Raw genomic sequence first — 22,265 nt, forward strand, 5'->3', positions numbered from 1 at the left:
AAAAATCATATTTATATACAACTAAATTGTCAGTGAACATTTGAACCCCTCTTGGTCAAGACAGAAGGCCACCCCTTCCTGAGCCCGGTTCTGTCAGAGGTTTCTCCCTATTAAGAGGGAGTTTTTCCTCTCCACTGTCGCCAAGTGCTTGCTCATAGGGGATTTGGGGGCTTTTTTTTAACACCAACCACTGAAAAGTTCACTGACATCAAATTTAAGACTCAGCAAATATGGAAATGGATCATTCGTCATCAAGTGAGGAATCATCCATTTAAAACATGTTTGCTGAGTCATATTTAGTTGTATATAAATATGATTTCTGTCACACTAAGGCCAATCACAGACTAATTTGGACAATTGGTAAAAAATAAATAAATTGAAAAAATTGAAAAAAAGTAGTTGTGTCATTGTTTCGTGTAGATTTCAAATAACATGCCATTTTATGTCAACATATTTCTGTTACATTTGTAGTGCTCGTGGTTTTATATTCTTATGATCCTGTTTGTTTGATGAGTATATCCTTCTGCCTTACTTCACATATTTACTGCTGCTTGGCTAGCTTTAGTCATGCTAGCATCAGCACGGGTAGAAACAGATACACATCAGAGACATCACATGTAGCTTGTGTTTATGTTCAGAGTGACATCTGATTTAAAAGCAGGCAGCAAAGCACTGAGCAGCATATCAGTCAGCACAGAAAACAAATGCCATAAATGTCATCAATTAGGCTGGAATAATTTGTTTCTGGTGGCTTCTATTGTAAGTGCTTTACATTTCAGCATGGCATCCTGTATGTGTCCTACACTGAGGACACTTGAAACTGGTCATTTTCTTAGAATGGAGCTAAAGATAAAAACAAAACAAAACCAAACTTTCATAAGAAATCTTTATTCTGCAGTAAGGGACATTAAAAACCTAATAATGTTATCATTAAAAATATTAAAATGTGAAGTAAGAGCAAAATGTATGTTTGATACATTCAGTCATTTCATTTCAGTAGGTAAATAGTGTAAAACATATTTGCTTATATAGGAAATATCTGTTACACAGAGTGGTGATAGCATGACTCGTTCAAGGTAACAGTGAATGAGCAACAACTGGACTTAAATACATAAATAGCCCTTTTTGAACTAGAAGTCATAGTCATACATTTCATTCACACCCAAATGCATTGGGGACAATCGAAGGTTCAGTATCTTGCCCTTTGACGTGTGGACTGAAGCACTGATTAGTACACATAGCCACAGCTGCCCAACATAAATGATTCCATGTTGGTTAAAGACCAAATCAATCAGCTGCATATACACTGCAAAAACTCAAACTCTTATCAAGTATATTTGTCTTGTTTCTAGTCAAAATTTCTCATCACACTTAAAATACGAGAAATCAGCTACAGAGTAACATTTCAGTGAGATATAGGAACTTGTGAAAAAGTCTTGAAAACATATTGTTTTATTTTTTGTACCTTTTAACATTTCACAAAGTAAACTTGTTTTGTATTATGAACACATGTTTTTGTTGGCTGGTTAGAGTTGCATGAATTGCAGATTTATCTGTTTTTTGTGAATATAAGCTGCTGACTGGTGAGCTGAAGTTTCAGCTTGGTACGTTAGTGTTCATCAGTTAATCATAAAACATATTTAGTGCTTATAACAAATATATTATGCTAAATAAAGACAGATTTTTCCACAATGTATATGATAGTAAGAGTTAGTAAACCTCTATTAAAGTCTCCCTCTGCAGTCTGTTGTTTCTTAGATTCAGCATTGAAACTGAATTTAAAACCAAACATAGATGACATTCTGTCGCCTCATCAACCACCAAGATCTCACTGCCTACAGACATTCAGTAACTCTCATTGGATAATGTTAATAAATATCTTTCACTAAATATGAACGTTTTCTACCTGTCCTTGTTTAAATTATGAAAGAAATTATTATGCCTATTTTTTACTGCAATTCCTGTAGAGTAGCTTTTATAGTGTTAATTCAGTATGTGCTACAAAATAAAAGCCTTTCCTTTACATTAGGTTTGTGGGCATTTTATTTTGAATTGTTCCAATCATGGCACTTCAAAGGAACAGCGCATCACAGGAACAGCCTGTGATGTCACAGTGCACATTCTACTGGAAAACCCTATAAATAGGGGAGACGTTCAACCGACTTTAGTGGATCTCAGATGGCAGAAACACAAAGCAACCTGGTTGTTAAAACAAAGACAAGGCGGACGCAGAGAAACGCACACGCACACGCTGACGCATCTACAATGGCAGAAGCAAAAATAGAAATGGTCATCACACCAAAACCTGAGGTTGATAAAGCCGCACAACCAAATACTAAAAAGTCTCCTGTGGCACAACCACCAAAGGAAACGGTTGTGAAACCAAAGAAACCAAAAAAGCAAAAACAGAAAAGAGTGGCTGAAGAACCAAGAAGAGCAATTACTCGGGCATATGCCCGGGCTCTTCTTGAAGCTCAAAACAGCACGGCTGATGGAGCAAACCCAAAAAATGAAGAAATGCTCCCCATTTCAAATGCAAAGGAGGACATGGAGAGAGAGAGAAATGGGAAGAACCCCAGCAGACCAAACCCTGTGCCTAATGGAGGGACTTGGGAGTATCAACCCATTCCCACATTTAGACCCCCGTTTAATCCCTGGCACGAGATTGCTGCTCTCAGACACCAACTGGAAGCCTCCCAATACCATCAGAACGACCTTTACGGTAAAATGGTAGGTGCAAACAAGAGGGCCTCTTATCACCAGCTTCAGGTGAACAAACTTCGTGAAGAAATTCACGAGAACGAGCAAAATCACGAGGAAACGATCAAAGGCCTCATAGAGCAGCTGGAAGAGGCTTCTAGTAATAAGCCCTATGACATCAGTGAGACAGACACTCTCGTGAGTGACAATGAAGCTATGGTCATATTGGATGAGGTGATTGCTACCCTGCAGGACCAAATCAGCCACCCTACCACAGAGCAGTGTGTGGAGTCTGCCACTCCAACCACAGAGGCTTCACACACTGACTCTGTAGGACTGAAGTCCTCTAAGGAGGCTGAATTTGAGCTCAAATGTAGGATTCAGCAAGAGCAGATTGAGATGCTCCAGAAACAGCTCCTAGCAGCTCAAAATCAGCTTGAAGAGCAGGCCGTTAAACATAGGCAGGAGCAGGAGACACTCAACCTGGAAATCAGTGACCTGAAATCCCAGCTCTGCCCCAACAAGGCCCTTCATGATTTGAAGCTAGAGTCTCTGGAGCGAGAGCTGAAAGGGGCCAAAGCTTCCTCACTTAAAATCCCACAGCAGCACAAAGAACAAAATTCCACTGCTGCAAATGAAATGCACAAATTTGAGCTTCCGAAAGAAAACGAGACTGGAGAACAGGACAAGATGGAAAAAGAGGACTCACTGCCATCCACTGCAAGGTCTCTGCAGGAGCCTCAGAAAGAAAAAGACACCACAGAACAACAGAAGATAGAAAAAGAAGAGTCAGCTGCATTTTCTGTACAGGAATCTTTGCAAAGTGTACAAGACAAACAGAAAATGCTCAATGTCAAGGTGGCTGAACTCAAGACTGAAGTCAAGAGCCTGCCAGAGAATCCGCCAAGTAAGAAGAAGAACAAGAAGAAGCGGAACTGTGCGCGTCCCCAATTTCACATAATTGGTGTCAACATCAAGTCCTAAAAATCATATTTATATACAACTAAATTGTCAGTGAACATTTGAACCCCTCTTGGTCAAGACAGAAGGCCACCCCTTCCTGAGCCTGGTTCTGTCAGAGGTTTCTCCCTATTAAGAGGGAGTTTTTCCTCTCCACTGTCGCCAAGTGCTTGCTCATAGGGGATTTGGGGGCTTTTTTTTAACACCAACCACTGAAAAGTTCACTGACATCAAATTTAAGACTCAGCAAATATGGAAATGGATCATTCGTCATCAAGTGAGGAATCATCCATTTAAAACATGTTTGCTGAGTCATATTTAGTTGTATATAAATATGATTTCTGTCACACTAAGGCCAATCACAGACTAATTTGGACAATTGGTAAAAAATAAATAAATTGAAAAAATTGAAAAAAAGTAGTTGTGTCATTGTTTCGTGTAGATTTCAAATAACATGCCATTTTATGTCAACATATTTCTGTTACATTTGTAGTGCTCGTGGTTTTATATTCTTATGATCCTGTTTGTTTGATGAGTATATCCTTCTGCCTTACTTCACATATTTACTGCTGCTTGGCTAGCTTTAGTCATGCTAGCATCAGCACGGGTAGAAACAGATACACATCAGAGACATCACATGTAGCTTGTGTTTATGTTCAGAGTGACATCTGATTTAAAAGCAGGCAGCAAAGCACTGAGCAGCATATCAGTCAGCACAGAAAACAAATGCCATAAATGTCATCAATTAGGCTGGAATAATTTGTTTCTGGTGGCTTCTATTGTAAGTGCTTTACATTTCAGCATGGCATCCTGTATGTGTCCTACACTGAGGACACTTGAAACTGGTCATTTTCTTAGAATGGAGCTAAAGATAAAAACAAAACAAAACCAAACTTTCATAAGAAATCTTTATTCTGCAGTAAGGGACATTAAAAACCTAATAATGTTATCATTAAAAATATTAAAATGTGAAGTAAGAGCAAAATGTATGTTTGATACATTCAGTCATTTCATTTCAGTAGGTAAATAGTGTAAAACATATTTGCTTATATAGGAAATATCTGTTACACAGAGTGGTGATAGCATGACTCGTTCAAGGTAACAGTGAATGAGCAACAACTGGACTTAAATACATAAATAGCCCTTTTTGAACTAGAAGTCATAGTCATACATTTCATTCACACCCAAATGCATTGGGGACAATCGAAGGTTCAGTATCTTGCCCTTTGACGTGTGGACTGAAGCACTGATTAGTACACATAGCCACAGCTGCCCAACATAAATGATTCCATGTTGGTTAAAGACCAAATCAATCAGCTGCATATACACTGCAAAAACTCAAACTCTTATCAAGTATATTTGTCTTGTTTCTAGTCAAAATTTCTCATCACACTTAAAATACGAGAAATCAGCTACAGAGTAACATTTCAGTGAGATATAGGAACTTGTGAAAAAGTCTTGAAAACATATTGTTTTATTTTTTGTACCTTTTAACATTTCACAAAGTAAACTTGTTTTGTATTATGAACACATGTTTTTGTTGGCTGGTTAGAGTTGCATGAATTGCAGATTTATCTGTTTTTTGTGAATATAAGCTGCTGACTGGTGAGCTGAAGTTTCAGCTTGGTACGTTAGTGTTCATCAGTTAATCATAAAACATATTTAGTGCTTATAACAAATATATTATGCTAAATAAAGACAGATTTTTCCACAATGTATATGATAGTAAGAGTTAGTAAACCTCTATTAAAGTCTCCCTCTGCAGTCTGTTGTTTCTTAGATTCAGCATTGAAACTGAATTTAAAACCAAACATAGATGACATTCTGTCGCCTCATCAACCACCAAGATCTCACTGCCTACAGACATTCAGTAACTCTCATTGGATAATGTTAATAAATATCTTTCACTAAATATGAACGTTTTCTACCTGTCCTTGTTTAAATTATGAAAGAAATTATTATGCCTATTTTTTACTGCAATTCCTGTAGAGTAGCTTTTATAGTGTTAATTCAGTATGTGCTACAAAATAAAAGCCTTTCCTTTACATTAGGTTTGTGGGCATTTTATTTTGAATTGTTCCAATCATGGCACTTCAAAGGAACAGCGCATCACAGGAACAGCCTGTGATGTCACAGTGCACATTCTACTGGAAAACCCTATAAATAGGGGAGACGTTCAACCGACTTTAGTGGATCTCAGATGGCAGAAACACAAAGCAACCTGGTTGTTAAAACAAAGACAAGGCGGACGCAGAGAAACGCACACGCACACGCTGACGCATCTACAATGGCAGAAGCAAAAATAGAAATGGTCATCACACCAAAACCTGAGGTTGATAAAGCCGCACAACCAAATACTAAAAAGTCTCCTGTGGCACAACCACCAAAGGAAACGGTTGTGAAACCAAAGAAACCAAAAAAGCAAAAACAGAAAAGAGTGGCTGAAGAACCAAGAAGAGCAATTACTCGGGCATATGCCCGGGCTCTTCTTGAAGCTCAAAACAGCACGGCTGATGGAGCAAACCCAAAAAATGAAGAAATGCTCCCCATTTCAAATGCAAAGGAGGACATGGAGAGAGAGAGAAATGGGAAGAACCCCAGCAGACCAAACCCTGTGCCTAATGGAGGGACTTGGGAGTATCAACCCATTCCCACATTTAGACCCCCGTTTAATCCCTGGCACGAGATTGCTGCTCTCAGACACCAACTGGAAGCCTCCCAATACCATCAGAACGACCTTTACGGTAAAATGGTAGGTGCAAACAAGAGGGCCTCTTATCACCAGCTTCAGGTGAACAAACTTCGTGAAGAAATTCACGAGAACGAGCAAAATCACGAGGAAACGATCAAAGGCCTCATAGAGCAGCTGGAAGAGGCTTCTAGTAATAAGCCCTATGACATCAGTGAGACAGACACTCTCGTGAGTGACAATGAAGCTATGGTCATATTGGATGAGGTGATTGCTACCCTGCAGGACCAAATCAGCCACCCTACCACAGAGCAGTGTGTGGAGTCTGCCACTCCAACCACAGAGGCTTCACACACTGACTCTGTAGGACTGAAGTCCTCTAAGGAGGCTGAATTTGAGCTCAAATGTAGGATTCAGCAAGAGCAGATTGAGATGCTCCAGAAACAGCTCCTAGCAGCTCAAAATCAGCTTGAAGAGCAGGCCGTTAAACATAGGCAGGAGCAGGAGACACTCAACCTGGAAATCAGTGACCTGAAATCCCAGCTCTGCCCCAACAAGGCCCTTCATGATTTGAAGCTAGAGTCTCTGGAGCGAGAGCTGAAAGGGGCCAAAGCTTCCTCACTTAAAATCCCACAGCAGCACAAAGAACAAAATTCCACTGCTGCAAATGAAATGCACAAATTTGAGCTTCCGAAAGAAAACGAGACTGGAGAACAGGACAAGATGGAAAAAGAGGACTCACTGCCATCCACTGCAAGGTCTCTGCAGGAGCCTCAGAAAGAAAAAGACACCACAGAACAACAGAAGATAGAAAAAGAAGAGTCAGCTGCATTTTCTGTACAGGAATCTTTGCAAAGTGTACAAGACAAACAGAAAATGCTCAATGTCAAGGTGGCTGAACTCAAGACTGAAGTCAAGAGCCTGCCAGAGAATCCGCCAAGTAAGAAGAAGAACAAGAAGAAGCGGAACTGTGCGCGTCCCCAATTTCACATAATTGGTGTCAACATCAAGTCCTAAAAATCATATTTATATACAACTAAATTGTCAGTGAACATTTGAACCCCTCTTGGTCAAGACAGAAGGCCACCCCTTCCTGAGCCTGGTTCTGTCAGAGGTTTCTCCCTATTAAGAGGGAGTTTTTCCTCTCCACTGTCGCCAAGTGCTTGCTCATAGGGGATTTGGGGGCTTTTTTTTAACACCAACCACTGAAAAGTTCACTGACATCAAATTTAAGACTCAGCAAATATGGAAATGGATCATTCGTCATCAAGTGAGGAATCATCCATTTAAAACATGTTTGCTGAGTCATATTTAGTTGTATATAAATATGATTTCTGTCACACTAAGGCCAATCACAGACTAATTTGGACAATTGGTAAAAAATAAATAAATTGAAAAAATTGAAAAAAAGTAGTTGTGTCATTGTTTCGTGTAGATTTCAAATAACATGCCATTTTATGTCAACATATTTCTGTTACATTTGTAGTGCTCGTGGTTTTATATTCTTATGATCCTGTTTGTTTGATGAGTATATCCTTCTGCCTTACTTCACATATTTACTGCTGCTTGGCTAGCTTTAGTCATGCTAGCATCAGCACGGGTAGAAACAGATACACATCAGAGACATCACATGTAGCTTGTGTTTATGTTCAGAGTGACATCTGATTTAAAAGCAGGCAGCAAAGCACTGAGCAGCATATCAGTCAGCACAGAAAACAAATGCCATAAATGTCATCAATTAGGCTGGAATAATTTGTTTCTGGTGGCTTCTATTGTAAGTGCTTTACATTTCAGCATGGCATCCTGTATGTGTCCTACACTGAGGACACTTGAAACTGGTCATTTTCTTAGAATGGAGCTAAAGATAAAAACAAAACAAAACCAAACTTTCATAAGAAATCTTTATTCTGCAGTAAGGGACATTAAAAACCTAATAATGTTATCATTAAAAATATTAAAATGTGAAGTAAGAGCAAAATGTATGTTTGATACATTCAGTCATTTCATTTCAGTAGGTAAATAGTGTAAAACATATTTGCTTATATAGGAAATATCTGTTACACAGAGTGGTGATAGCATGACTCGTTCAAGGTAACAGTGAATGAGCAACAACTGGACTTAAATACATAAATAGCCCTTTTTGAACTAGAAGTCATAGTCATACATTTCATTCACACCCAAATGCATTGGGGACAATCGAAGGTTCAGTATCTTGCCCTTTGACGTGTGGACTGAAGCACTGATTAGTACACATAGCCACAGCTGCCCAACATAAATGATTCCATGTTGGTTAAAGACCAAATCAATCAGCTGCATATACACTGCAAAAACTCAAACTCTTATCAAGTATATTTGTCTTGTTTCTAGTCAAAATTTCTCATCACACTTAAAATACGAGAAATCAGCTACAGAGTAACATTTCAGTGAGATATAGGAACTTGTGAAAAAGTCTTGAAAACATATTGTTTTATTTTTTGTACCTTTTAACATTTCACAAAGTAAACTTGTTTTGTATTATGAACACATGTTTTTGTTGGCTGGTTAGAGTTGCATGAATTGCAGATTTATCTGTTTTTTGTGAATATAAGCTGCTGACTGGTGAGCTGAAGTTTCAGCTTGGTACGTTAGTGTTCATCAGTTAATCATAAAACATATTTAGTGCTTATAACAAATATATTATGCTAAATAAAGACAGATTTTTCCACAATGTATATGATAGTAAGAGTTAGTAAACCTCTATTAAAGTCTCCCTCTGCAGTCTGTTGTTTCTTAGATTCAGCATTGAAACTGAATTTAAAACCAAACATAGATGACATTCTGTCGCCTCATCAACCACCAAGATCTCACTGCCTACAGACATTCAGTAACTCTCATTGGATAATGTTAATAAATATCTTTCACTAAATATGAACGTTTTCTACCTGTCCTTGTTTAAATTATGAAAGAAATTATTATGCCTATTTTTTACTGCAATTCCTGTAGAGTAGCTTTTATAGTGTTAATTCAGTATGTGCTACAAAATAAAAGCCTTTCCTTTACATTAGGTTTGTGGGCATTTTATTTTGAATTGTTCCAATCATGGCACTTCAAAGGAACAGCGCATCACAGGAACAGCCTGTGATGTCACAGTGCACATTCTACTGGAAAACCCTATAAATAGGGGAGACGTTCAACCGACTTTAGTGGATCTCAGATGGCAGAAACACAAAGCAACCTGGTTGTTAAAACAAAGACAAGGCGGACGCAGAGAAACGCACACGCACACGCTGACGCATCTACAATGGCAGAAGCAAAAATAGAAATGGTCATCACACCAAAACCTGAGGTTGATAAAGCCGCACAACCAAATACTAAAAAGTCTCCTGTGGCACAACCACCAAAGGAAACGGTTGTGAAACCAAAGAAACCAAAAAAGCAAAAACAGAAAAGAGTGGCTGAAGAACCAAGAAGAGCAATTACTCGGGCATATGCCCGGGCTCTTCTTGAAGCTCAAAACAGCACGGCTGATGGAGCAAACCCAAAAAATGAAGAAATGCTCCCCATTTCAAATGCAAAGGAGGACATGGAGAGAGAGAGAAATGGGAAGAACCCCAGCAGACCAAACCCTGTGCCTAATGGAGGGACTTGGGAGTATCAACCCATTCCCACATTTAGACCCCCGTTTAATCCCTGGCACGAGATTGCTGCTCTCAGACACCAACTGGAAGCCTCCCAATACCATCAGAACGACCTTTACGGTAAAATGGTAGGTGCAAACAAGAGGGCCTCTTATCACCAGCTTCAGGTGAACAAACTTCGTGAAGAAATTCACGAGAACGAGCAAAATCACGAGGAAACGATCAAAGGCCTCATAGAGCAGCTGGAAGAGGCTTCTAGTAATAAGCCCTATGACATCAGTGAGACAGACACTCTCGTGAGTGACAATGAAGCTATGGTCATATTGGATGAGGTGATTGCTACCCTGCAGGACCAAATCAGCCACCCTACCACAGAGCAGTGTGTGGAGTCTGCCACTCCAACCACAGAGGCTTCACACACTGACTCTGTAGGACTGAAGTCCTCTAAGGAGGCTGAATTTGAGCTCAAATGTAGGATTCAGCAAGAGCAGATTGAGATGCTCCAGAAACAGCTCCTAGCAGCTCAAAATCAGCTTGAAGAGCAGGCCGTTAAACATAGGCAGGAGCAGGAGACACTCAACCTGGAAATCAGTGACCTGAAATCCCAGCTCTGCCCCAACAAGGCCCTTCATGATTTGAAGCTAGAGTCTCTGGAGCGAGAGCTGAAAGGGGCCAAAGCTTCCTCACTTAAAATCCCACAGCAGCACAAAGAACAAAATTCCACTGCTGCAAATGAAATGCACAAATTTGAGCTTCCGAAAGAAAACGAGACTGGAGAACAGGACAAGATGGAAAAAGAGGACTCACTGCCATCCACTGCAAGGTCTCTGCAGGAGCCTCAGAAAGAAAAAGACACCACAGAACAACAGAAGATAGAAAAAGAAGAGTCAGCTGCATTTTCTGTACAGGAATCTTTGCAAAGTGTACAAGACAAACAGAAAATGCTCAATGTCAAGGTGGCTGAACTCAAGACTGAAGTCAAGAGCCTGCCAGAGAATCCGCCAAGTAAGAAGAAGAACAAGAAGAAGCGGAACTGTGCGCGTCCCCAATTTCACATAATTGGTGTCAACATCAAGTCCTAAAAATCATATTTATATACAACTAAATTGTCAGTGAACATTTGAACCCCTCTTGGTCAAGACAGAAGGCCACCCCTTCCTGAGCCCGGTTCTGTCAGAGGTTTCTCCCTATTAAGAGGGAGTTTTTCCTCTCCACTGTCGCCAAGTGCTTGCTCATAGGGGATTTGGGGGCTTTTTTTTAACACCAACCACTGAAAAGTTCACTGACATCAAATTTAAGACTCAGCAAATATGGAAATGGATCATTCGTCATCAAGTGAGGAATCATCCATTTAAAACATGTTTGCTGAGTCATATTTAGTTGTATATAAATATGATTTCTGTCACACTAAGGCCAATCACAGACTAATTTGGACAATTGGTAAAAAATAAATAAATTGAAAAAATTGAAAAAAAGTAGTTGTGTCATTGTTTCGTGTAGATTTCAAATAACATGCCATTTTATGTCAACATATTTCTGTTACATTTGTAGTGCTCGTGGTTTTATATTCTTATGATCCTGTTTGTTTGATGAGTATATCCTTCTGCCTTACTTCACATATTTACTGCTGCTTGGCTAGCTTTAGTCATGCTAGCATCAGCACGGGTAGAAACAGATACACATCAGAGACATCACATGTAGCTTGTGTTTATGTTCAGAGTGACATCTGATTTAAAAGCAGGCAGCAAAGCACTGAGCAGCATATCAGTCAGCACAGAAAACAAATGCCATAAATGTCATCAATTAGGCTGGAATAATTTGTTTCTGGTGGCTTCTATTGTAAGTGCTTTACATTTCAGCATGGCATCCTGTATGTGTCCTACACTGAGGACACTTGAAACTGGTCATTTTCTTAGAATGGAGCTAAAGATAAAAACAAAACAAAACCAAACTTTCATAAGAAATCTTTATTCTGCAGTAAGGGACATTAAAAACCTAATAATGTTATCATTAAAAATATTAAAATGTGAAGTAAGAGCAAAATGTATGTTTGATACATTCAGTCATTTCATTTCAGTAGGTAAATAGTGTAAAACATATTTGCTTATATAGGAAATATCTGTTACACAGAGTGGTGATAGCATGACTCGTTCAAGGTAACAGTGAATGAGCAACAACTGGACTTAAATACATAAATAGCCCTTTTTGAACTAGAAGTCATAGTCATACATTTCATTCACACCCAAATGCATTGGGGACAATCGAAGGTTCAGTATCTTGCCCTTTGACGTGTGGACTGAAGCACTGATTAGTACACATAGCCACAGCTGCCCAACATAAATGATTCCATGTTGGTTAAAGACCAAATCAATCAGCTGCATATACACTGCAAAAACTCAAACTCTTATCAAGTATATTTGTCTTGTTTCTAGTCAAAATTTCTCATCACACTTAAAATACGAGAAATCAGCTACAGAGTAACATTTCAGTGAGATATAGGAACTTGTGAAAAAGTCTTGAAAACATATTGTTTTATTTTTTGTACCTTTTAACATTTCACAAAGTAAACTTGTTTTGTATTATGAACACATGTTTTTGTTGGCTGGTTAGAGTTGCATGAATTGCAGATTTATCTGTTTTTTGTGAATATAAGCTGCTGACTGGTGAGCTGAAGTTTCAGCTTGGTACGTTAGTGTTCATCAGTTAATCATAAAACATATTTAGTGCTTATAACAAATATATTATGCTAAATAAAGACAGATTTTTCCACAATGTATATGATAGTAAGAGTTAGTAAACCTCTATTAAAGTCTCCCTCTGCAGTCTGTTGTTTCTTAGATTCAGCATTGAAACTGAATTTAAAACCAAACATAGATGACATTCTGTCGCCTCATCAACCACCAAGATCTCACTGCCTACAGACATTCAGTAACTCTCATTGGATAATGTTAATAAATATCTTTCACTAAATATGAACGTTTTCTACCTGTCCTTGTTTAAATTATGAAAGAAATTATTATGCCTATTTTTTACTGCAATTCCTGTAGAGTAGCTTTTATAGTGTTAATTCAGTATGTGCTACAAAATAAAAGCCTTTCCTTTACATTAGGTTTGTGGGCATTTTATTTTGAATTGTTCCAATCATGGCACTTCAAAGGAACAGCGCATCACAGGAACAGCCTGTGATGTCACAGTGCACATTCTACTGGAAAACCCTATAAATAGGGGAGACGTTCAACCGACTTTAGTGGATCTCAGATGGCAGAAACACAAAGCAACCTGGTTGTTAAAACAAAGACAAGGCGGACGCAGAGAAACGCACACGCACACGCTGACGCATCTACAATGGCAGAAGCAAAAATAGAAATGGTCATCACACCAAAACCTGAGGTTGATAAAGCCGCACAACCAAATACTAAAAAGTCTCCTGTGGCACAACCACCAAAGGAAACGGTTGTGAAACCAAAGAAACCAAAAAAGCAAAAACAGAAAAGAGTGGCTGAAGAACCAAGAAGAGCAATTACTCGGGCATATGCCCGGGCTCTTCTTGAAGCTCAAAACAGCACGGCTGATGGAGCAAACCCAAAAAATGAAGAAATGCTCCCCATTTCAAATGCAAAGGAGGACATGGAGAGAGAGAGAAATGGGAAGAACCCCAGCAGACCAAACCCTGTGCCTAATGGAGGGACTTGGGAGTATCAACCCATTCCCACATTTAGACCCCCGTTTAATCCCTGGCACGAGATTGCTGCTCTCAGACACCAACTGGAAGCCTCCCAATACCATCAGAACGACCTTTACGGTAAAATGGTAGGTGCAAACAAGAGGGCCTCTTATCACCAGCTTCAGGTGAACAAACTTCGTGAAGAAATTCACGAGAACGAGCAAAATCACGAGGAAACGATCAAAGGCCTCATAGAGCAGCTGGAAGAGGCTTCTAGTAATAAGCCCTATGACATCAGTGAGACAGACACTCTCGTGAGTGACAATGAAGCTATGGTCATATTGGATGAGGTGATTGCTACCCTGCAGGACCAAATCAGCCACCCTACCACAGAGCAGTGTGTGGAGTCTGCCACTCCAACCACAGAGGCTTCACACACTGACTCTGTAGGACTGAAGTCCTCTAAGGAGGCTGAATTTGAGCTCAAATGTAGGATTCAGCAAGAGCAGATTGAGATGCTCCAGAAACAGCTCCTAGCAGCTCAAAATCAGCTTGAAGAGCAGGCCGTTAAACATAGGCAGGAGCAGGAGACACTCAACCTGGAAATCAGTGACCTGAAATCCCAGCTCTGCCCCAACAAGGCCCTTCATGATTTGAAGCTAGAGTCTCTGGAGCGAGAGCTGAAAGGGGCCAAAGCTTCCTCACTTAAAATCCCACAGCAGCACAAAGAACAAAATTCCACTGCTGCAAATGAAATGCACAAATTTGAGCTTCCGAAAGAAAACGAGACTGGAGAACAGGACAAGATGGAAAAAGAGGACTCACTGCCATCCACTGCAAGGTCTCTGCAGGAGCCTCAGAAAGAAAAAGACACCACAGAACAACAGAAGATAGAAAAAGAAGAGTCAGCTGCATTTTCTGTACAGGAATCTTTGCAAAGTGTACAAGACAAACAGAAAATGCTCAATGTCAAGGTGGCTGAACTCAAGACTGAAGTCAAGAGCCTGCCAGAGAATCCGCCAAGTAAGAAGAAGAACAAGAAGAAGCGGAACTGTGCGCGTCCCCAATTTCACATAATTGGTGTCAACATCAAGTCCTAAAAATCATATTTATATACAACTAAATTGTCAGTGAACATTTGAACCCCTCTTGGTCAAGACAGAAGGCCACCCCTTCCTGAGCCCGGTTCTGTCAGAGGTTTCTCCCTATTAAGAGGGAGTTTTTCCTCTCCACTGTCGCCAAGTGCTTGCTCATAGGGGATTTGGGGGCTTTTTTTTAACACCAACCACTGAAAAGTTCACTGACATCAAATTTAAGACTCAGCAAATATGGAAATGGATCATTCGTCATCAAGTGAGGAATCATCCATTTAAAACATGTTTGCTGAGTCATATTTAGTTGTATATAAATATGATTTCTGTCACACTAAGGCCAATCACAGACTAATTTGGACAATTGGTAAAAAATAAATAAATTGAAAAAATTGAAAAAAAGTAGTTGTGTCATTGTTTCGTGTAGATTTCAAATAACATGCCATTTTATGTCAACATATTTCTGTTACATTTGTAGTGCTCGTGGTTTTATATTCTTATGATCCTGTTTGTTTGATGAGTATATCCTTCTGCCTTACTTCACATATTTACTGCTGCTTGGCTAGCTTTAGTCATGCTAGCATCAGCACGGGTAGAAACAGATACACATCAGAGACATCACATGTAGCTTGTGTTTATGTTCAGAGTGACATCTGATTTAAAAGCAGGCAGCAAAGCACTGAGCAGCATATCAGTCAGCACAGAAAACAAATGCCATAAATGTCATCAATTAGGCTGGAATAATTTGTTTCTGGTGGCTTCTATTGTAAGTGCTTTACATTTCAGCATGGCATCCTGTATGTGTCCTACACTGAGGACACTTGAAACTGGTCATTTTCTTAGAATGGAGCTAAAGATAAAAACAAAACAAAACCAAACTTTCATAAGAAATCTTTATTCTGCAGTAAGGGACATTAAAAACCTAATAATGTTATCATTAAAAATATTAAAATGTGAAGTAAGAGCAAAATGTATGTTTGATACATTCAGTCATTTCATTTCAGTAGGTAAATAGTGTAAAACATATTTGCTTATATAGGAAATATCTGTTACACAGAGTGGTGATAGCATGACTCGTTCAAGGTAACAGTGAATGAGCAACAACTGGACTTAAATACATAAATAGCCCTTTTTGAACTAGAAGTCATAGTCATACATTTCATTCACACCCAAATGCATTGGGGACAATCGAAGGTTCAGTATCTTGCCCTTTGACGTGTGGACTGAAGCACTGATTAGTACACATAGCCACAGCTGCCCAACATAAATGATTCCATGTTGGTTAAAGACCAAATCAATCAGCTGCATATACACTGCAAAAACTCAAACTCTTATCAAGTATATTTGTCTTGTTTCTAGTCAAAATTTCTCATCACACTTAAAATACGAGAAATCAGCTACAGAGTAACATTTCAGTGAGATATAGGAACTTGTGGAAAAGTCTTGAAAACATATTGTTTTATTTTATTGTTTTATTTTTTGTACCTTTTAACATTTCACAAAGTAAACTTGTTTTGTATTATGAACACATGTTTTTGTTGGCTGGTTAGAGTTGCATGGATCGCAGATTTATCTGTTTTTTGTGAATATAAGCTGCTGACTGGTGAGCTGAAGTTTCAGCTTGGTACGTTAGTGTTCATCAGTTAATCATAAAACATATTTAGTGCTTATAACAAATATATTATGCTAAATAAAGACAGATTTTTCCACAATGTATATGATAGTAAGAGTTAGTAAACCTCTATTAAAGTCTCCCTCTGCAGTCTGTTGTTTCTTAGATTCAGCATTGAAACTGAATTTAAAACCAAACATAGATGACATTCTGTAGCCTCATCAACCACCAAGATCTCACTGCCTACAGACATTCAGTAACTCTCATTGGATAATGTTAATAAATATCTTTCACTAAATATGAACGTTTTCTACCTGTCCTTGTTTAAATTATGAAAGAAGTTATTAAGAAGTTAAAATGCATCATAAATTGAATTTGAGTAGGGTAAAAATAAATACGAGCACAGCATAGACATATATTAATGGTTTATTGTCATTTTGTAGTTACCAAAAGACAAAAAGGCATTTTAACCCTCAGCACAACATCACTACTAATACATGTCACATATTAGTGTTTTAAACACTAATATGTGTGTGTACGTGATAAAACACATTAGAAATAGCAATAGCTTCATAACAGACCAATAAATCAACACATCTTCATCAGCAGATGTTTGCATGTTCAGTAAAAATATTTCAACAACAAGTTTATGATTAAAATGATCAATGAACTTTAGCATTACGCTATGTAATGTACGTTTCATGTTGTACTCATGGTCCTTTGTTAGTCCAGTTTAGGATGATGTCTCTGACGTATGTTTCATATCAAATACAGGGAGTGCAGAATTATTAGGCAAATGAGTATTTTGTCCACATCATCCTCTTCATGCATGTTGTCTTACTCCAAGATGTATAGGCTCGAAAGCCTACTACCAATTAAGCATATTAGGTGATGTGCATCTCTGTAATGAGAAGGGGTGTGGTCTAATGACATCAACACCCTATATCAGGTGTGCATAATTATTAGGCAACGTCCTTTCCTTTGGCAAAATGGGTCAAAAGAAGGACTTGACAGGCTCAGAAAAGTCAAAAGTAGTGAGATATCTTGCAGAGGGATGCAGCAGTCTCAAAATTGCAAAGCTTCTGAAGCGTGATCATCGAACAATCAAGTGTTTCATTCAAAATAGTCAAAAGGGTCGCAAGAAGCGTGTGGAAAAACCAAGGCGCAAAATAACTGCCCATGAACTGAGAAAAGTCAAGTGTGCAGCTGCCAAGATGCCACTTGCCACCAGTTTGGCCATATTTCAGAGCTGCAACATCACTGGAGTGCCCAAAAGCACAAGGTGTGCAATACTCAGAAACATGGCCAAGGTAAGAAAGGCTGAAAGACGACCACCACTGAACAAGACACACAAGCTGAAACGTGAAGACTGGGCCAAGAAATATCTCAAGACTGATTTTTCTAAGGTTTTATGGACTGATGAAATGAGAGTGAGTCTTGATGGGCCAGATGGATGGGCCCGTGGCTGGATCGGTAAAGGGCAGAGAGCTCCAGTCCGACTCAGACGCCAGCAAGGTGGAGGTGGGGTACTGGTTTGGGCTGGTATCATCAAAGATAAGCTTGTGGGGCCTTTTCGGGTTGAGGATGGAGTCAAGCTCAACTCCCAGTCCTACTGCCAGTTTCTGGAAGACACCTTCTTCAAGCAGTGGTACAGGAAGAAGTCTGCATCCTTCAAGAAAAACATGATTTTCATGCAGGACAATGCTCCATCACACGCGTCCAAGTACTCCACAGCGTGGCTGGCAAGAAAGGGTATAAAAGAAGAAAAACTAATGACATGGCCACCTTGTTCACCTGATCTGAACCCCATTGAGAACCTGTGGTCCATCATCAAATGTGAGATTTACAAGGAGGGAAAACAGTACACCTCTCTGAACAGTGTCTGGGAGGCTGTGGTTGCTGCTGCACGCAATGTTGATGGTGAACAGATCAAAACACTGACAGAATCCATGGATGGCAGGCTTTTGAGTGTCCTTGCAAAGAAAGGTGGCTATATTGGTCGCTGATTTGTTTTTGTTTTGTTTTTGAATGTCAGAAATGTATATTTGTGAATGTGGAGATGTTATATTGGTGTCACTGGTAAAAATAAATAATTGAAATGGGTATATATTTGTTTTTTGTTAAGTTGGCTAATAATTATGCACAGTAATAGTCACCTGCACACACAGATATCCCCCTAAAATAGCTCAAACTACAAACAAACTAAAAACTACTTCCAAAAACATTCAGCTTTGATATTAATGAGTTTTTTGGGTTCATTGAGAACATGGTTGTTGTTCAATAATAAAATTATTCCTCAAAAATACAACTTGCCTAATAATTCTGCACTCCCTGTATATGTCATATCAAAACAAGCCCACACCTGCAGTTGTTTCAGTTTTTCACTGGTGTTTCCTGTCAGCTGGTCAACCTCACATCCATATCAGCCAACCAAATGACAAGTTCCTCCCTTTGTGCTTCAAATCCCTCCCACTCTGAGACAAGGAGCTGAAAGAGATAGAGAAAAGAGTCAATTATAAAGAAGAGAAAAGTGAAACCCTCCTCAGGTCTGACTCGCATACCTGCAGTTGACCTGTGATGGACTCCAGTTTGGCGTTCACGTCATTGCTCGCCGATGCCAGCAGCCGAGTCTGCAGGGTGCCCTGGAAGAGCTCAGTTAATGTTCGACTCCTCCTGGTCAGGCTCTCCAGCTGGATGAGCCGAGGTCTCCCCTCTCGCCGCTGCCTCTGAACACAGAAACACAAATTGCATCTGAAGCAGGAGGTGCAGATTTTTTTTGCTATTCTTTTCTAAATCCAGGCTAGATCACGTGGAGGTATTTGGAAAACTTTTTTGGCCAGCGGACAACTGTTGTCTTGCAGAAAGTCAAATCAAACATATGCGATACACAATCAATTCACAAGAACACATAAAAAAATAAGTCCAGTTCTTGCCTGATTTCAAGTGAAATCTGCATCAAAACAGGGTGACAGAAGTAAAACGAGAGCACAAAGCCTCACTTTTTACAAGCCTGCTATTACAGTTCTCCTCTATGCAGACGGATTTCCTGTTTTCAAGGCACAACTTGGATCTGCTGTACGAATCTTATGGATACACACTAAATGAAACAATAGTGTGCATGACTCCAGATTCTGATCCCTCATCCTAATATGGTCCCAACATAGCAACAGCAAGAAAGCAAATGTTGAGGCTTCAAAATACAAAGTCCATAAACCAATGGCTGACATGGGTTTTATCATAAGGGTGATAAATATACAGATTTCAGTCTGTCTTAGAGATTTGATGTTCATTTACCTGCAGATGCACTATACGTGCCTGCTCCATGGTTTTCCACAACATTTTGCACATCACTATTTAATACAGGAAGTAGGTGAACTAAAACAAGTCATCGTTCTTTGTGAGAGGACCATATTAATGAAACCAACCTCAATGACATCATAGGGATCCCTAAAGATGCTCCTGCTGCTTCTCTTCCTCCTCATCCTAAGCTTCCTTCTCCTTGTCCTCGCCTTCCATCCAATTGTAATTCAACCTAATTGTGTTTCTCCCCCTCCTCTTCCTCATTTTGTTGGAGCTGTGAACACAATTAATGTGAATCTGGATTAATTTGTGCAAACAAGAAAAATCTACAGCTTTTTGGTCAGAGGTGCTCTTGTGATTTAAGCCGGGTAGAGTAGATTTATGTGTTGATGCTACCTGCTTCAGCTCTGGCTGCTGAGTGATATTTACACCCTGGCTGGATTACAAACTTTAACCATGTGCTGAACTTTGGCCCGGCGTTGATACCTCTTGTTAGTATAACGACCTCTTCTTAGCTTGTATGTATGATGTATGATGGTGGATAAATGAAATATACAAAAAAATTAACTATATTACAAAAGAACATCTACCTTGGAAACATCAAATGACCGTAGCATAACTTGTCAACTAGTCCGAAACTAAGTTATGCAGGAACAGTCAAAGACACACCTTCTCATGTCACATTTCTATTCATTTCTATATAATTCGATTAGACAATAAAGAGTTATCTAATCTAATTATTCATTCAAAACACTTATGCATAGCTGTATTTTATACAGCTCATACAGAATTCAAAGTACAGGTTCATGTGAGTATTTAATGTACGGCTCAGATCTACAGAATTTCAAGAGTTTCTAGAGCAGACACAGAGCTCACGTCACAACAGGCTTCAGGCGCCATTTTAGTGACTTTAACAATATATTAAATTTTAATTTCGGTCTAGCTGACATTAGGTTATGTACGCAGCACGCAATTGAACCACATATTTTAGAAGCCAAAGGTTCAAATTAGCTGGGAGCAGCTTCACTTAATTATAACAGTGGTTTTGTTAGGAAAACAGTTGGATACTAAATTGCGTTGACCTCAACGGCTAACGTATCTAGCTAATCGCTACTGTTAGCACAACATTAACAGCAAGCTACAATGACGAGTAACAAAAACAAAACGGTAATAAGGTTTTAATGAAAATGTTTTACCTTTTCTAACAGTCCCAGAATCCACAGCTTCAAAGTCCAGCAGGTACTGAAGACTGTTATCCGTTTCGCTGTCACCGTCCGTGAGTTTTTTTTTCCCGAAGGTCAAGGCCCGCCGCTCGCACACTCTGTCTGCGCATGCGCATCCCAACGGCTGACCCCCTCCATCCGCTCCCGGGAGGTTATAGTATGACGTGTTCTGACGTCTCTCTCTCTCTCCCTGTCATTTATTTGGCTCGAAACACATATTAACAAATTGATCAGTGATGAACAACTACTCAGATCATTTACCTAAGCTGTGCTTTGTCAAAACGAAGTCTGTGTCCATTACACTGACATTCTGTTCTGCAGTTGTTATTTACTTGTATTTTATAATTTGACTTTACATACTGCTGGGTGGTTTGTAAAGTTTATTATTATCATTATGCTATATTTTCAAAAATATATAATAATCTCAAAAGTAATGCCTTGGAGTAGAAAATAGTAATGCTTTATTAAAATTTAAAACTAAAGTACAGTATTTGAATGTGTGTATTGTGTCTATTGTTTGCAAATATTTCTAACTTTTATTTGAATATTCAGTTTCCTACCATCTTCTCTTAAATGGTAATTGCCAGGTATCCCGCCCTTCCCCTTCGCACACACATGCACACAAAGAAAACACACAGTATAATTCACAGCCTCATTATAGTGAATAAATATTTATGCCATTTACACCATCAAACTTAGATTGCTAAGGATAAAGAACCTTTTGTTCTTTAAAGAACCATTTGTAATAGCTGAAGAACCATCCACAAAATAAAAAGGTTCTTTGACGTATGATGGTTCTTTAAAGAACCATGAAGACATCTGAAGAACCATTTAAGAACCATAATTTTTCTGAGTGTAAGGAGGCTGAATTTGAGCTCAAATGTAGGATTCAGCAAGAGCAGATTGAGATGCTCCAGAAACAGCTCCTAGCAGCTCAAAATCAGCTTGAAGAGCAGGCCGTTAAACATAGGCAGGAGCAGGAGACACTCAACCTGGAAATCAGTGACCTGAAATCCCAGCTCTGCCCCAACAAGACCCTTCATGATTTGAAGCTAGAGTCTCTGGAGCGAGAGCTGAAAGGGGCCAAAGCTTCCTCACTTAAAATCCCACAGCAGCACAAAGAACAAAATTCCACTGCTGCAAATGAAATGCACAAATTTGAGCTTCCGAAAGAAAACGAGACTGGAGAACAGGACAAGATGGAAAAAGAGGACTCACTGCCATCCACTGCAAGGTCTCTGCAGGAGCCTCAGAAAGAAAAAGACACCACAGAACAACAGAAGATAGAAAAAGAAGAGTCAGCTGCATTTTCTGTACAGGAATCTTTGCAAAGTGTACAAGACAAACAGAAAATGCTCAATGTCAAGGTGGCTGAACTCAAGACTGAAGTCAAGAGCCTGCCAGAGATT

At 39.3% G+C, this 22,265-nt stretch overlaps 2 protein-coding genes across 2 annotated transcripts in view; both read right to left on the reverse strand.

The window, feature by feature from the left end:
* Window positions 1-22,265, reverse strand: part of tmcc3 (transmembrane and coiled-coil domain family 3) — a 199,299-nt gene that overhangs the window by 164,209 nt on the left and 12,825 nt on the right. The window lies entirely within an intron of this gene.
* On the reverse strand, window positions 16,728-22,009 carry LOC146649760 (uncharacterized). Its single transcript, XM_085387685.1, has 4 exons — window positions 20,830-22,009; window positions 19,759-19,907; window positions 18,895-19,059; window positions 16,728-18,820 (listed from the first exon to the last, which is right to left on the reverse strand). Exons 2-4 carry the CDS (start codon window positions 19,813-19,815, stop codon window positions 18,731-18,733), a joined length of 312 nt encoding a protein of 103 aa, XP_085243811.1. The 5' UTR covers window positions 19,816-19,907; window positions 20,830-22,009; the 3' UTR covers window positions 16,728-18,730.

This window comes from Rhamphochromis longiceps, linkage group LG17, assembly GCF_057381845.1.
Source record: "Rhamphochromis longiceps isolate RC_006_pf linkage group LG17, R_longiceps_female_GT1.1, whole genome shotgun sequence".
Classification (NCBI taxonomy): Eukaryota; Metazoa; Chordata; class Actinopteri; order Cichliformes; family Cichlidae; genus Rhamphochromis; species Rhamphochromis longiceps.

What these genes read in the sequence shown, in the direction of transcription:
- LOC146649760 (XM_085387685.1), bottom strand. Translation starts at nt 19,815, where the DNA reads ATGAGGAGGAAGAGAAGCAGCAGGAGCATCTTTAGGGATCCCTATGAT. An exon ending in ATCCCTATGATGTCATTGAG is followed by an intron (nt 19,060 to 19,758) that starts GTTGGTTTCATT and finishes TTCTGTGTTCAG; the next exon opens with AGGCAGCGGCGAGAGGGGAG. An exon ending in CCATCACAGGTCAACTGCAG is followed by an intron (nt 18,821 to 18,894) that starts GTATGCGAGTCA and finishes TATCTCTTTCAG; the next exon opens with CTCCTTGTCTCAGAGTGGGA.